General features: G+C 44.3%; 1 protein-coding gene across 1 annotated transcript in view; it reads left to right on the forward strand.

Moving 5' to 3' along the window:
- Positions 1 to 800: 800 nt before the first annotated feature.
- The window catches only part of CDHR3 (cadherin related family member 3), a gene marked incomplete at both ends in the record, with an annotated part of 54,931 nt that continues 41,821 nt past the window's right edge, over positions 801 to 13,910 (forward strand). Inside the window, 4 exons of the mRNA XM_081102176.1 lie at positions 801 to 843; positions 6,004 to 6,206; positions 7,996 to 8,161; positions 11,382 to 11,479. Coding sequence (XP_080958302.1) covers positions 801 to 843; positions 6,004 to 6,206; positions 7,996 to 8,161; positions 11,382 to 11,479 — 510 coding nt within the window. The remainder of the gene's footprint in view (positions 844 to 6,003; positions 6,207 to 7,995; positions 8,162 to 11,381; positions 11,480 to 13,910) is intronic.

Here is a 13,910-nt window from a genome sequence, read left to right on the forward strand (position 1 = left end):
GTTACTGCACCATGTCAAGGGCGCAGGCTGCTCCATGGCCATCACCCTCTTTGCTGCCATTGCTCCTTCTCTGAGTGGAGGCTGGACTCCAGCCCAGCTGTGTTCCACACACCAGACCTGTAGCTGGCATGGGCTGCATGGGACATGAAAGCACCATATAGGGCAGACCTGCCTTGGAGGGGTGGGCACATCACTCCCTGCTGGGCAGAAGCCTCGTGCACGACTCCAGTAATCTTCCTCCACAGACTTCTTTGAGGGCTAGAGTGGCATGGTGGTGATGGGAGTCAAGAGGCCGTGTCTATCGCCGCCTTGAAGAGGGGTCTGGTCCCAATTCTGAGTCCAATTGATCAATTCAGTCAGCAGAAAAATTCCCACTTCCCCACCCTACTTCTGAGAAGGACAGAGTGCCTGGCTATTGAGACCCTCGTGGATGACTGCGCTCATGTCCGGCTTTTACTGTCATCTCAGTGTCTCTTCGTTTTCTTTGCTTTTTGACTTCCCTATTTGGGGTTCTCTGTCCGCACAGTAGGTGTGGAATTTTGAGATGGACTCTGAGCTCACCAGGATGGGTTGGTTGGCCCCTTGGTTACCATGCAGTCACAGAAGCAGGTAATCGAAGAACAAACATTCCTGCAGTGTTTAGAGTCTCCCTTGGTTACCTTCAGGCCTCTGTTTGATTTCTTGCATAGCAACAAAACGGGAGGGGAAGATGAGCGACATCTGGAATGCACTTTGATATAAGGTGGGATTCCGCTCCTGGGTGATTTGCTGGAAGTGTGCACAGAGGTGAACTATCAAGTATGCTGGAAGCAGTCCTTCTGGTTCTCCTGGGGGCCATGTCAGGTAGGAACTCATTTTGCCACCTGTTTGCTCTACTCAGTTTACAGGATATCATTGTATGATAAAGTCCTGAAAAAGGAAATTGCCTCTGGGAGGCCTAGATTAACTGAGGGCTTATCTGCACTGATGAATGAAATGGTGTAGCAACAGGAACCGCAGGAGGTAGGGGTGACCCAGAGAACGGGGTGCCTATAGAAGCCACAATCTAGTCCATATCTGTACAGAATTCACTTGCCCTCTGGTGTGAACTGGCCTGAGCTGGAAGTCCTTCCAAGATCCAAAGTTGGGAAAATAATTTTCATAGCAGAGCTTAGTGTTGTAGAAGAGGAAATTGTTTTTTCTACTCTTCTAGGTCGTTTTAGCTGGTCTGTTAATTGAATTGACATAAGACAGATTAACAATAGAAAAACAAGTTTAATTATGTACATATGGAGGCCCTATAAGAATATGAGACGTAAGGCAGTCAGGCAATTGAGCCTCACAGAGAGGACATTAAGCTCCGGGCCCTGCTGAGCTCCCCCCTCTCCTGCCCACCACACCTAGCCCATATGCTTTGTAGTTATCTTTGGTGATAGCTCTCTTCCTAGACCAGGCCCTCTATCTAAACTCTTCTAGAAAGTTAAGGGGGAGGTTTTAATTATATTTATTTATTTATTTTAAAAAGCTATTCCTGAATCTTTTGGGTCTCCATGCCTTTGGCTCAAAATAATCCCCATGTCAAAGTGGCATAATCTAGGAAAATGTGTGCTGAGCCCCTTCAGTATATATGTCAAGTTAGTCTTTGTGGAGATTCTGGCCTTTCTCTGGAGACTTTTGGGGGCAACTTGAGCTTAGCAAATCCTGTCGAAAAATTGAGGTGCTAAGGAGGTATTGTCTTACTCTTGGGTAGAGAAAATGCCTTCTGGTTGAAGAGCCAAAGATTCTTGAGCATCTTCTTCCTTATTCAAGAGCTTCAAGAATCTTAGAAGATCTTTTCAATGTTGTCAGCTCAGATTATTGAAATTGAGCTTTTTATTTATTTATTTTTCTTTTATTTTTATTGAAAGAAATCAATCTTTTTTATTGATTTTTTGAGAGAGAGAGAGAGAGAGAAAGAGAGAGGGGAGAGAGAGAGAGAGAGAGAGAGAGAGAGAGAGAGAAACACTGATGCATTGATGTGTGAGAGAAACATAGCTTGGTTGCCTCCTGTACATGACCCGATCAGGGATGGAAAGCACAACCTGGGCATGTGCCCTGATCAGGAATCAAACCTGCCACCTTTTGATGTACAGGATGATGTACATCCAAACTGAGTCACACCTGTCAGGGCAGAAATTGAGCTTTTTAAATTAAATCTTATTTTTTTGATAGGTAGCATACCCATAATGTATAGAATTCAATCATGTTAAATTTGCAGGTTAATTTAGAGATAATTTACATCTTTGATGAGTTACTAGTAAAACACTTAGAGGAGTGACTGGTACATAGTAAATGCTTAGTAAATGCTAGTCATTATTCTGTATTAGAGGCCTGGTGCATGAAATTCGTGCACTCAGGGGGATCCCTCAGCCCGGCCTGGGCCCTCTTGCAGTCTGGGAGCCATGGGGAGATGTCCGACTGACTGCTTAGGCCTGCAGCAGTCAGTTGGACATCCTTAGCACTGCTGCAGAGGTGGGAGAGGCTCCTACCACTGCTGCTGTGCTCACCAGGAAGCAGCTCCTGCATTGAGCATCTGCCCCCTGGAGGTCAGTGCACATCATAGCGACCAGTTGTTTGTCTGTTAAGTCAGTTTGCATATTAGCCTTTTATGCCTGCAGGATCGGGCCAAAACTGGCTCTCTGACATCCCCTGAGGGGTCCCGGATTGTGGAGGGTGCAGGCCAGGCCAAGGGACCCCACGTCAAGCTAATATTCCTGCACAATTGCTTAGCTTGCTCCAAAGACAACCTCTTACAGAGAACATCACCCAAATCTAACAATAGAGTTGAGGGGCCAATTTCACACCAGGCCTCAGCACCATCTTGCTGCTTTGTTGCCTGGTCATAGAAAAACTATGATGCATCACATGTGCACAGTCACCTGACAAGTGTGGAGTGATGACACGGTAGTAAGTATGTGCAGTCTGTTATCTACAAGCCCCAGATGCAGCGAGGGCCCACCGCGGCCGCTTACTGAGTGTAACACCTCCTGAGGCCGCAACACCTATGTTGTGTGTAGAGTGGACGGGATCAGGCAGTAAAGTAGCCAGCATAATGCCTGGTGAGTAGGTTCTTCATAAATGCAAGTGGCTACTTGTTTCAGCAAAGCTATCACTCACCACGCCGTTCTTGAGAAAAACCTTAGTGAGTTAAATCTGAGCAGAGGGGTCCTTTCTTCTTGGCCGGAGGTGCACACGTCCCTGGTGTGGGTGGGAGGGGCCAAGAGAAGGTGGGAAGTTGTTGAGACAAATTGCCAACCCTTCATTTTGCTGATGACTGTCCTTGTCCTGCTGAACAGTGGGGAAACACGTTCATGAACAGCTCAAGGGGGGCTCTGCTGACTTTTTTATTGTGGGAAAAGAGGGCATGAGGAAATTATGCCTAAAAAAAACCCAAGCACCAAAGAAACTGATTATTTTGCTCATCTTGAAAAACTATTTTGGGGAACATTTTGCCTCTAAATACTCCTGTATACTATTTTGCTTCGGGTTTTTAATCACAAGAATGGTATAATACGAAAGTCAATTTTAATAGATTTTAAAAAATCTATTCGTTTTCACATCACCTTAAGCCTCAGCTGTTTTGATTTATCTGAGTCCTTGCACAGTCCTTTTACTCAGTCCTTGTGAGTAAAAATAACTTAGCATAATGCATTTTAGTCTCTAATCTAAATAAGATGATTTTAGATTTATAATAGCTTGTATCAACAAATATTTACATTTCAATTTTTCCTACATTCCATTATTTTTTTTGCATCCCCTACCCAAATTTGAAATAAATGCATTCTTTTTTTAATAAAACCAACATTTTTCCATGTCCTGTTTGTTTCTAGAAATTTTACACCTACAATTTCTAAAATTCCAGAAATAAACAATTCATAAGTTTTAAATTGCTTGCTGTTCTGAGTAGCATGATGAACTCTCTTATCCGACATCATCCTGCTTGGCCCCACCCAGGACTTGAATTATTCCTTTGTCCATCATCTTCAAGCTGTAGACACCTCCCTCCCATCCCCCTCCCATTAGTTACTCACTAGCTAACTCTTGGAGTACTGCAGTGCTTGTGTTCAGTTAACCCTTATTCATAATGGGCACAAGAGTAGTGATGCTGGCAATTGGAATCTGCCAAAGAGAAGTCAAAGTGCTTTCTTTAAGTGAAAATGTGAGTACAGTACAATAAGATAATTTAGGAGATTAATTACATTTGCATAACTTTTATTACAGTACTAGAGGCCCTATGCACAAAATTCTTGCAAGAGTAGACCTTCTTTCCCCCAGCTGCCAGCACCGGCAGGCACCTGGGACCCAGGCTACCCTCGCAGCCCCGGCTTCGTCCGGAAGGTCATTTAGAAGGATGTCTGGTCTAATCAGAATATTATGCTTTGATTATTATAGATATTATTATAATTGTTCTATTTTATTCTTAGTTATTGTTGGTAATCTCGTGCTGTGCCTAATTTATAAATTAAACTTTATCATAAGTATGTATGTATAGGAAAAAACATTATATGTATATATATATATATGTGGTTTAGACTATCTATGGTTTCAGGTATCCATTGGGGGTTGTGGACATTATCTCTGTGAATAGGGAGGATACTGTATTTACTGTATGTCCTTTAGCTCAGTTGCCTCATCTGTAAAATAATGACATTAATACCTATCTGAGAGGATGGTTTTGAGGAGTAAATGAGAAAAAGGATTTTACATTATGTGCCTCTTTGGAACACTGGATAAATGATAATTTTATGATTTTCCTAGTAGTGCTATAACAAATTACCACAAATTGGACGGCTTAAAATAACAGAAATTTATTATCTCACAGTCTGGGAGATCAGAAGTCTGAACTAAAGGTGTTGGCAGGGTTGGCTCCGTTTAGGGCTTTGAGGGAGAATGTGTTCCGTGCCTACCTCCCAGCTTGTGGTGGTTGTTTACCAGCCCTGGCTTGTAGCTGCATTCCTTCAATTTCCCTCTCTGTCATAACATGGCCTTCTTCCTTCTGTGTGTGTCTTTGTGTCCTGTCTTCATAGGGACACCAGCTGTTGGATTTAGGGCCCATCTTAATTCAGTGTGACCTCCTCTTAACTAATTACATCTGAAAAGACTCTTTTCCCAAATAAGGTACATTCTGAGGTTCTGGGTGGACATGAATTTTGGGGAAGACACTATTCAACCCCCTACAGTAACCATTATTATGGAAGCATGAAAAAACATGACCTGTTGCTCTCCTCTGTATTGGCAAAGTCTTGCAGAGTGTCAAGGAGACTTGAGAATGTCCTGAGGCATTCTTGGAAGAAACATACTTTCTCTTAAATTGTAAAGTTCCCTGTCTGTAATGAAGTCCAGAGTAGTTCACATGCCTTCTCTAAGTATCTCATTTCCTTCTCTGTGAAACAGGAGTTAATCTATCAACTAGGAAGTACTGACTGACTCTCTACAGGATGCCCATAGCATCCAATAAAAACAAATAACTGTCCTTGAAATTACTTATGACTGTGGGGAGGTCTACCATGGAGCTCTTCAGTCATGCACACTCAACTCTCAGATGACATCATGAATGAAACACTGACCCAGAGAAGGAAAACAAACTCTTGTAAAATACCAGGCCCTTGTAAAAGAGAGAATGTCATGGGTAGACTAGATACTTCAAGTGGGTGTCTATCTGCTAAGGTGATGTTTCTCTTCTCCTGGCTCTTCACAAAGATTGGGAGAAAAGAGAGGGGAGCAGGGAGACAAGAGAAAAGCAGCAGCTTTATTAACAGGATGTCAAGAGCAGACTTCATGGTTGTTTGGTGGTGGTTGTTTTCTTAGCTCTAAGATTTCACATTCCCCTCTCCAAGTCTTGGCAGGAGTGTTTGTTCTTGGGGAGTGACCAGGTTCCATCACTGCTCTGAGCTACGAGTTGAAGCCACAGAACAAGCTGTTAAGTCCCTGTTCCCAGCACAAAGCTTTGTGTTCATGTAATTTTTATCCTTTTTAAATCCACAGCGGGAGAGGCACTACACCTAATTCACTTACCTGCTACTAGTAACGTGGCAGAGAATGCTTCACCTGGGACTTCAGTGCACAAGTTTTCTGTGAAATTATCAGCATCTCTGTCACCTGTGATGCCAGGGCTGCCCCTGATAATCAACACCAGTCCCCTCACTGAAGCCTTCAGCGTAAACGCTCTGTCAGGCACCGAGTTTGAGGTAGGTACCATCTTACTCGCAATGGGAGTTACCTGCAAAGAGGAGTCCTGAAGATGAGAGGCCTATGGGATTCTAGAACAGCGATCATTTCTTCCTCTTTCCCTAGTTTACTCTCCCTTATTCTAAGATCCAGAAGTCCTTTTTCGGGCATGCTAGAGCCTTCTGCCACACTAGGTGCCCCTCTAGCCTTGGAATCCTTTTTCTCTATTTAATCTAGTCCAACTGAACATTACAAATCATCTATAATCATAAAAGCGTAATATGCTAGTTAGACTGGACAGCCGAACGACCTTCCGGTCGTCATTCCAGATAAAGCTGTGGCTGTGGGGGCCGAGGCAGAGATGGTTAGGGGCGATCAGGCAGGCAGGTGAGTGGGTAGGGGTGATCAGGCAGGCAGGCAGAGGCGGTTAGGGGTGATCAGGCAGACAGGCAGGCCAGCAGTTAGGAGTCAGTGGTCCCAGATTGCAAGAGGGATGTCTGACTGCCAGTTTATGGAATGGACCTGTGGGATCGGGCCTAAACCAACAGTCGGACATCCCCCAAGGGATCCTGGATTGCGAGAAGGTGCAGGCCAGGCTGAGGGACCCCTCCCATGCACGAATTTCATGCACTGGGGCCTCTAGTGTTACAAATAAAAGGCTTGTTTCTTATTGCCAACCATCCTGACATGATATCAGGTGTAAGGTGTGCTGACTGTAACTAAACTCTTTGGGTGTTTTAGTTTGAGTATTGATCTCCTTAAAAGTTGGGCTCTGATGAAATTGTGTCGGTGATTCTGCTTTTCTATGATTCTGTGACTTTTCAGACGGAAAAGTATGAGGAGATTTAATATGGAAGAACATGCCCTGAGTAAAAAATATGAGCCTAAATGTCCAATGCTACTGTGTGAATGTTTCCCCATGTTAAAGAGCCATGGTACCACTGCTCTGTTTTCTAATTTGTTGATTGAGTCTTTCCAAAATACCAATGGTATTTTTCACAGAACTAAAACAAATATTACTAAAATTTATATGGAACCACAAAAGACCCCATAGCCATACCAATCTTGAGAAAGAAGAACTAACTTGGAGGTATCACTCTACCTGATATCAAACTATAGTATAAGAAAAAGTATCTAAGAATTCCATGGATGAACTCATTTAATCCTCACAACAATCATATAAAGTAGATGCCGTCCCCACCCTCCATCACCCTGACCCTGTTCACTTTTCTCAATAGCATTTACCACCATTAACACACACACACACACACACACACACACACACACACACACAGTTCATGTTAGTACATGTCATTCCTTAACTCTGCAGATGTATCTTTCTTCCCTTGTTTATTCTTGGAAGTGGCCTTGGGAAAATTAGAATGGAGTGATGAGTCAAGATGTAATTTAATGGCAATCCCAGGAAAGTGCGGCATCTCATTTTTAAAGACTAGAAAATCCACTACATTCAGGGTTGCTAAGGGACTCACCTAGGAGCCTAACTTAAGTAGTGATGGGTTTTTTAATTCTCTGGTTTTCCCTTTTCTGTCAGTAGAACTAGAATATTTCCTGAATATTTTTCCTTTTTATGAAAAACAGCATCATATACAGCAGTCCCTTTAGTGGAGAAGTGTCCTGGGGCTTGTGTTGGAAGGACTAAGGCAAACAGCCAGTTCCTCTGACAGCGAATGAAAGGTGGTTTCCAGGATGCTGTTTGCTTTCTTCCTAGTAATAGCCATTTGCAAAATGCATGCACATAAAGCAGACCTTCTTTCACAGGATCTCTAAGAATTCTGCATTTACTTTTAGGTTGTCACTACTGGGAAAGAACAACTAGATTTTGAAACAGGACCAAACATGTTTGATTTGCAGATTTATGTTAAGGATGACGTGGGTGTCACTGACCTACAGATCCTAACTGTCCAGGTAACAGATGTGAATGAGCCGCCTCAGTTTCCAGGCAACTTGGCAAAAGGTAAGATACACAGGGTGTGCCATGCAGCCCAGATGGTGGCATCAGGGAGGACCCTGGAGACGGAGCAAACCAGAAAAATAAATGAAAAAGCAGCTGTTTCCCTGGGAAAGGCAGGTGCTTAATGTGCAGGAAATAAATAAAATGTCCCCCAGCCCAGGGCTCCCAGTAATAATGCCCAACAACTTACAAAGCCCTTCTCTTGGGTCTTTCCCAGTCCTGGGGAGGAAAAGGAGGCTCGGGACCTCAAGTGGATCATTCTGAAGGAATCTGGCCAAGCCCACCAGGCTCATCACTACGTACTACTGGTCATTGACTGACTTGTTCATTCTCCGCAAGGACGCTGACCCCCTGAGAGCAATGTGTGCCTGGAATCGGCTACAGAGCAGAGATGACACTTAAAGGGATGGGAGCATAGGGTACCGTAAATTCCTGAATAATCTCCCCCTGGCTCATGGCTGTGGATGCCACCAAGTCTATCATTTTAGTCCAGGTTCTCCCCTGAACTCCACTCAAATATCCACTTGAATATTTAATAGACATCTGTAATATTGTGATTTATAATAAGAAATATATATTTGGTTTTCCTCCGGTTCCTGACACAAAGCTTCTAAAACCCGTGGCTTTTCTGTGATGAGAGTGATAAAGATATGTTTTGTTATGTTGATGACCTGATGTTTGGAATGGTGGCCAGCAGAGCCAATCCTGTGATTAGAGGGTTGGAACTTTCAGTCCCCTCCATCCCCCCTCACACACTCTCCTCCCCAGGCCCCACCCCCACCACAGCAGAGCGGAGAGAAGGTGGAAATGGAGTTCAATCACCAGTGGCCAATGATTTCATTAATCATGCCCAGGTAGTGAGGACTCCAGACAATCTAAAAGGGGTTCAGAGCGCTGCCAGGTTGGTGGAGATTCAGGGAGAGTGTGGTGCCCAGAGAGCATGGGAGCTCCGGCCCTGTGCACTCTTCCATCTGGCTGTGCCTGAGCTGCAACCTTTTATAATAAACGAATCATCTAGTAACTAAAATGTTCCCCTGAGTTCTGGGAGCCACTCTAGCATATGACTCAAACTCAGTGAGGGCATTTCGGGAAGCTTAGATTTATAGCTGGTGGGTCAGAAGCCTAGGTGACAACCTGGACTTGAATTCAGATGGATTTTCAGCTGAAGTCAGAGAATTTCTTGGTGGTGTAGGAACACCCCCCCCCCCCCCAACACACTGGAGTTGGTTGCAGATTATGATATTTCAAACTTAATGTGCTCCCAATCTAAGCTCTTGACTCCCACTTCAACCCCCTCACCTCCACCATCCCCACCCAAAGCTGCTTTTCTTGTCTTTCCCATTTTAATTAATGGCAACTCTGTCCTTCTAGTTGCTTGACCAAAACTTCAAAGTCAATCTTGACTTTTTTCTGTCTTTCACATCCAACATCGAATCCATTAGGAAATGTTGTCACCTTGTAAATCTATGCAGAATCCAACCGTCCCTAGCCTCTTCACCGCTCTCTCCATGGTGCAAGCCACTAGCCATGTCTCGCCTGAATTACTACAATGGCCCGCTTACTGGGCTCTGCTCTGCCCTTGCTCCTACAGTTGTTTCTCCATACAGCAGCCAGGGAGATCCTGTCAAACATCAGTTAAATCAAGGCATTCCTCTGCTTAAAACCCTACAAGGACCTCTCATCTCACCCAAAAGGGGAGCCAGAATCTCCTTAAGGCCCCATCAAATCTGGCCCATACCACCCTCCCCACCTACCATGCTGTCTCCCATGTCTCCCCCTCAATCTGCTGCCCAGCAGTCCTAGTCTCCTCGCCAATCGGTGAGCACCCCAGGCACAACCTACCACGGCATCTCTCTCGGCATTTGCTGTTTCCTCTGCCCCCTCCTGCTCCATATCTCTGAGGCTCCTCCTCATTTCTTTTAGGAATCTTCATTCAGCTGACAATGAACCTCCATAACCACTCTATTTAATGTTGTAACCCAGCTCACAACACTGCTTCCCTGATTTTTCTCCATAACATTGTTCAGTAACATTCACACATTTTACTCATTTATTATCCATATCTTCCCACAGATTTCAAGTTCATGGGAGCAGGATTTTGTGAACTGCTGTATTCCCAAAGTGTAGATCAGTGCTTGCTTTTTAGTGAGAACTCAGTAAACGCTTCTTTTAAAAATGAAAGCATGAGCAGTGATAAGATAGATGAAAGCTGAAGTCAGATGGCTTGAGTTTGAGTTTTGATTCTATCACGTACTAGCTGAGACAACCCAATAACACCTATGAACTTGTTTTCTTGTTTATAAAGTGGAGAAAGTGACCGTGCCTACTTCCTAGGGCTGTTGTGCAGATGAAAGAGGAAAACATACAGGGTGGGGCAAAAGTAGGTTGACAGTGTGTGTATGGAAAATAATTCAATAGTTAATAAATAATAATACAAGAATAAACTGTTTTGTGTACTTGCAACTGCAAACCTACTTATGCCCCCACGCTATACACTAAGTCCTCAGCACAGTGCCTTACAGAAGAGTGAGTTAACCTTCGCTTTCTCACTCATCTCTTGATCAGAGACATTCTCAGAAAGAGAGAGGCCAGGGCAGAGAGCATGGTGGCCCTCGGGCAGGGCTGGGGGTGCCCAGTGGCACTGCCTGCCCCTCCCTCCGCATGAGCACCAAGAACTCTGAAGGTGATGAAATCATTTTTTGGTCCCTTTCCTGGGCCTCTCTCTGCAACCCTCTCTCTGCAACCCTCTCTCAGCGGAAGTGAATCCCTGAAATGAGAGGCCTTATGATGGAACAGAGAGGCTGAGGGCAGGTCAAGGGGTAGCCTCAGCTCAGGTTGGGAGGAATTTACACATTAAAGGGGCTCTGAAACTTGGAGCAGCCTCACCCTGGAGGTCACTTTTCAACTCTCTGCCGTTATCACCCCCCTCTCTCCCACCAAACAACAGGACCCCAGGTCACCTCTCTCTAGAGGAAACACGGGAAGACTTGATTACCAGCGAGGCCAACCCTAATACGTTGCTAATTCCCATAAAAGGATCCACTCCGGCAAGTTGGCCGTGGTCTCACGCGTGGCCTTTATTCTTGCTGCCCTCTTTCCCACAGTGCCAAGACACTTCCTTTCCTTGGCTGTGTTTGGTTTCCTTTGGCTCACCTGGCTTGGGGATTTCTCATTTGCTTTATCTAATAAAATGTTTCTTATTCCACTGTGTACGTGGGTGTAGGTCTAGACCTCTACATAGTGGAAGGAGCAAACCCTGGATTCAGTTACCAGGTTGAGGCCTTCGATCCAGAAGACACGAGTCAAAATATACCCCTCAGTGTAAGTCTCCTTGTTAACCTGGGGAGGGGGCTGACCCAGGAGCCTGGCGTCTCGGCAGCGTGGGCCTGGGCAGCGGTAATGGGAGAAATATGCTGCCAAAGCATAGAGGGCAGGGGAGGTGGACATCGGAAAGGGCACTCTGGAGACAGATGCCTCAGATTGGGCTCATGGCTCTGTGTGATCTTGGACAAGTTCTTAATCTCTCTGAGCTTCAATTTCTTCGTCCAATAAGAGCACCTACCTCGGTAGGGGTACCATAAGTATTAGAGAATGCACGTAAGGCCACTGAGCACAGTGCCTGCCTAGCATATTAAAATTGCTCAGTGTTTTGTTTCTTTAATTCGAAGGTGATAAAAATCCAGCTATATTATTTTAAAAATAAGCATAAAATGTATACTCCAAAGGCATTAACATTTCCACCAAACCTTAGGCAAAGAAGCCTCTTAGCTTGGCAAGGATGCCTCAGTGCCTCGCTCTGCCCCTTGAAGCTGGGCAGCCCAGGCGGGAGAGAATAATGCCCGTGGACTAACCTTGGAGCAGGCTACCTCCTGCAAACCCTGCCTTACAGCAAAGAGAACACTTGAAATATGACACTCAGGGAATTGGTAACACCAGGAGGCTGTTTTTGCTGTTGGCTGCATGATTTGCAGCTTCAACAGGACGGCTTTTTCTAGGAGGAGGACGTGAGCCTTGGGAATAAGCTCCAGGACCAATATAATGTGGCCCACAGGGTCTGAAATAAAGCTGTTTAAGATTATTGGATACATCTTAAGTTAGAGAATAGTGGATGTTATTATTAGAAGATATCCCTCTGTCAAAAAATAAAAGCAACTGTTAACAAATCCAAAAGACAATGGAGAGGAATAGGGGAGACTTTATTCAGGTAATAGTTCCTGACCCACCAATTGGTCCAATTTTATGTAAATGAGAATTCTAAATTGCACAGTTCTAATTGGTCGACATCATGCACTCTGATTGGTCATTATGGAGCAATTCTGATTGGTTAGTAAAGATGCAAATAAAGATATAGCTATGAGATTCTGATTGGATGGAGTAGGTTTCAGTTCATTGTTTGAAAACAAAAACTAGGAACTGCCTTGTAAAGTGAATTCAAACCGCAGGAGACCAGTGCAGGAGGTTGAAAGCTCTGTCTGAGATTCTTCCTGGTGTACAGAATATGTGAGAGCTTCTGTCAGCAGATGGCCACTAGACTGTCATTATTTATAAAAGCTGGGCCCTCAGTTGACTGTGGGGAGTCCATCGCAGCAGATAAATGTCTTTTCTGGGATCACATCAAATGAATCTTCTCAGGATCCATACAACCCATTCATTTATTTAAGACTCTATTTGCAGGAATAAGTAAACGAATATGCAAACACTTAATGGGTTTCTACTATGTGCTAAGAGCAATAATACTAGGTCCTTTAAGTGCATACTTATTAATAGCATACTTGTTATACCAGTTATAAATGTGTTTGTCTGAAAAGAACAGAAGACTTAACTACAGTGGCAGATACAGGATTTTCTTCTCCTATAAGAAGTTCAGAGACAGGTATTTGCTGCCTAGTTCAGAGCTAGCATAGCTGCTGCCATCAAAAACCTGGGCTCTTCCTATCTTTCTGCTTTTCCATCCAGAACATACTGGATTTGTTTACAAGATGGCTGCTACATCTCCATCCTTTACTTCTAAGTTCCAGGTAGGAAGAAGGAGAAGGAGAAAGAAAAGGTGGAGGAGAAGGAGAAGGAGGAGAAGGAGGAGGAGGAGCAGGAGGAGGAGGAGGAGGAGGAGGAGGAAGAGGCTGAGGAAGAATAAAAGGAGGAGAAAGAAAATAAGAAAGGGTAGAGGGTGAAGGGGGCAGTCCAGGCCAGTCTGTCCCCTTTTTTGGTAGGAAAACAAAGACCTTCCTGGAAGCCCTAACCAGAAGACTTCTGCTCACGTCTCACTGTCCAGAACTCTGTCAAAGGACCACTGTTGCTTGATGGTGACTAGGAAAAAAGGGATTTTGGATGGAGATTAGGTCAGCAACCCCAAGTTATACACTTAAACATTTAGTTCGTTTCAACATTTACCAAAAATCCACTATGTGCCAGGTCTTCTATTAGCTACTTTGGATACAAAGCTGACTAAGACACATTTTTGTACCTCAAGAAGTTCACAATCTACATCAGTGGTTCTCAACCTTCTGGCCCTTTAAATACAGTTCCTCATGTTGTGACCCAACCATAAAATTATTTTCGTTGCTACTTCATAACTGTAATGTTGCTACTGTTATGAATTGTAATGTAAATATCTGATATGCGGGATGGCTTTAGGCGACCCCTGTGAAAGGATCATTCGACCGCCAAAGGGGTCGCGACCCACAGGTTGAGAACCACTGGTCTAGATGGAAGGCATTCATGCATACCCCAAATAATTATACTTCAATAAGAT

Source organism: Myotis nattereri (assembly GCF_964212035.1).
Source record: "Myotis nattereri genome assembly, chromosome: 11".
NCBI lineage: Eukaryota > Metazoa > Chordata > Mammalia > Chiroptera > Vespertilionidae > Myotis > Myotis nattereri.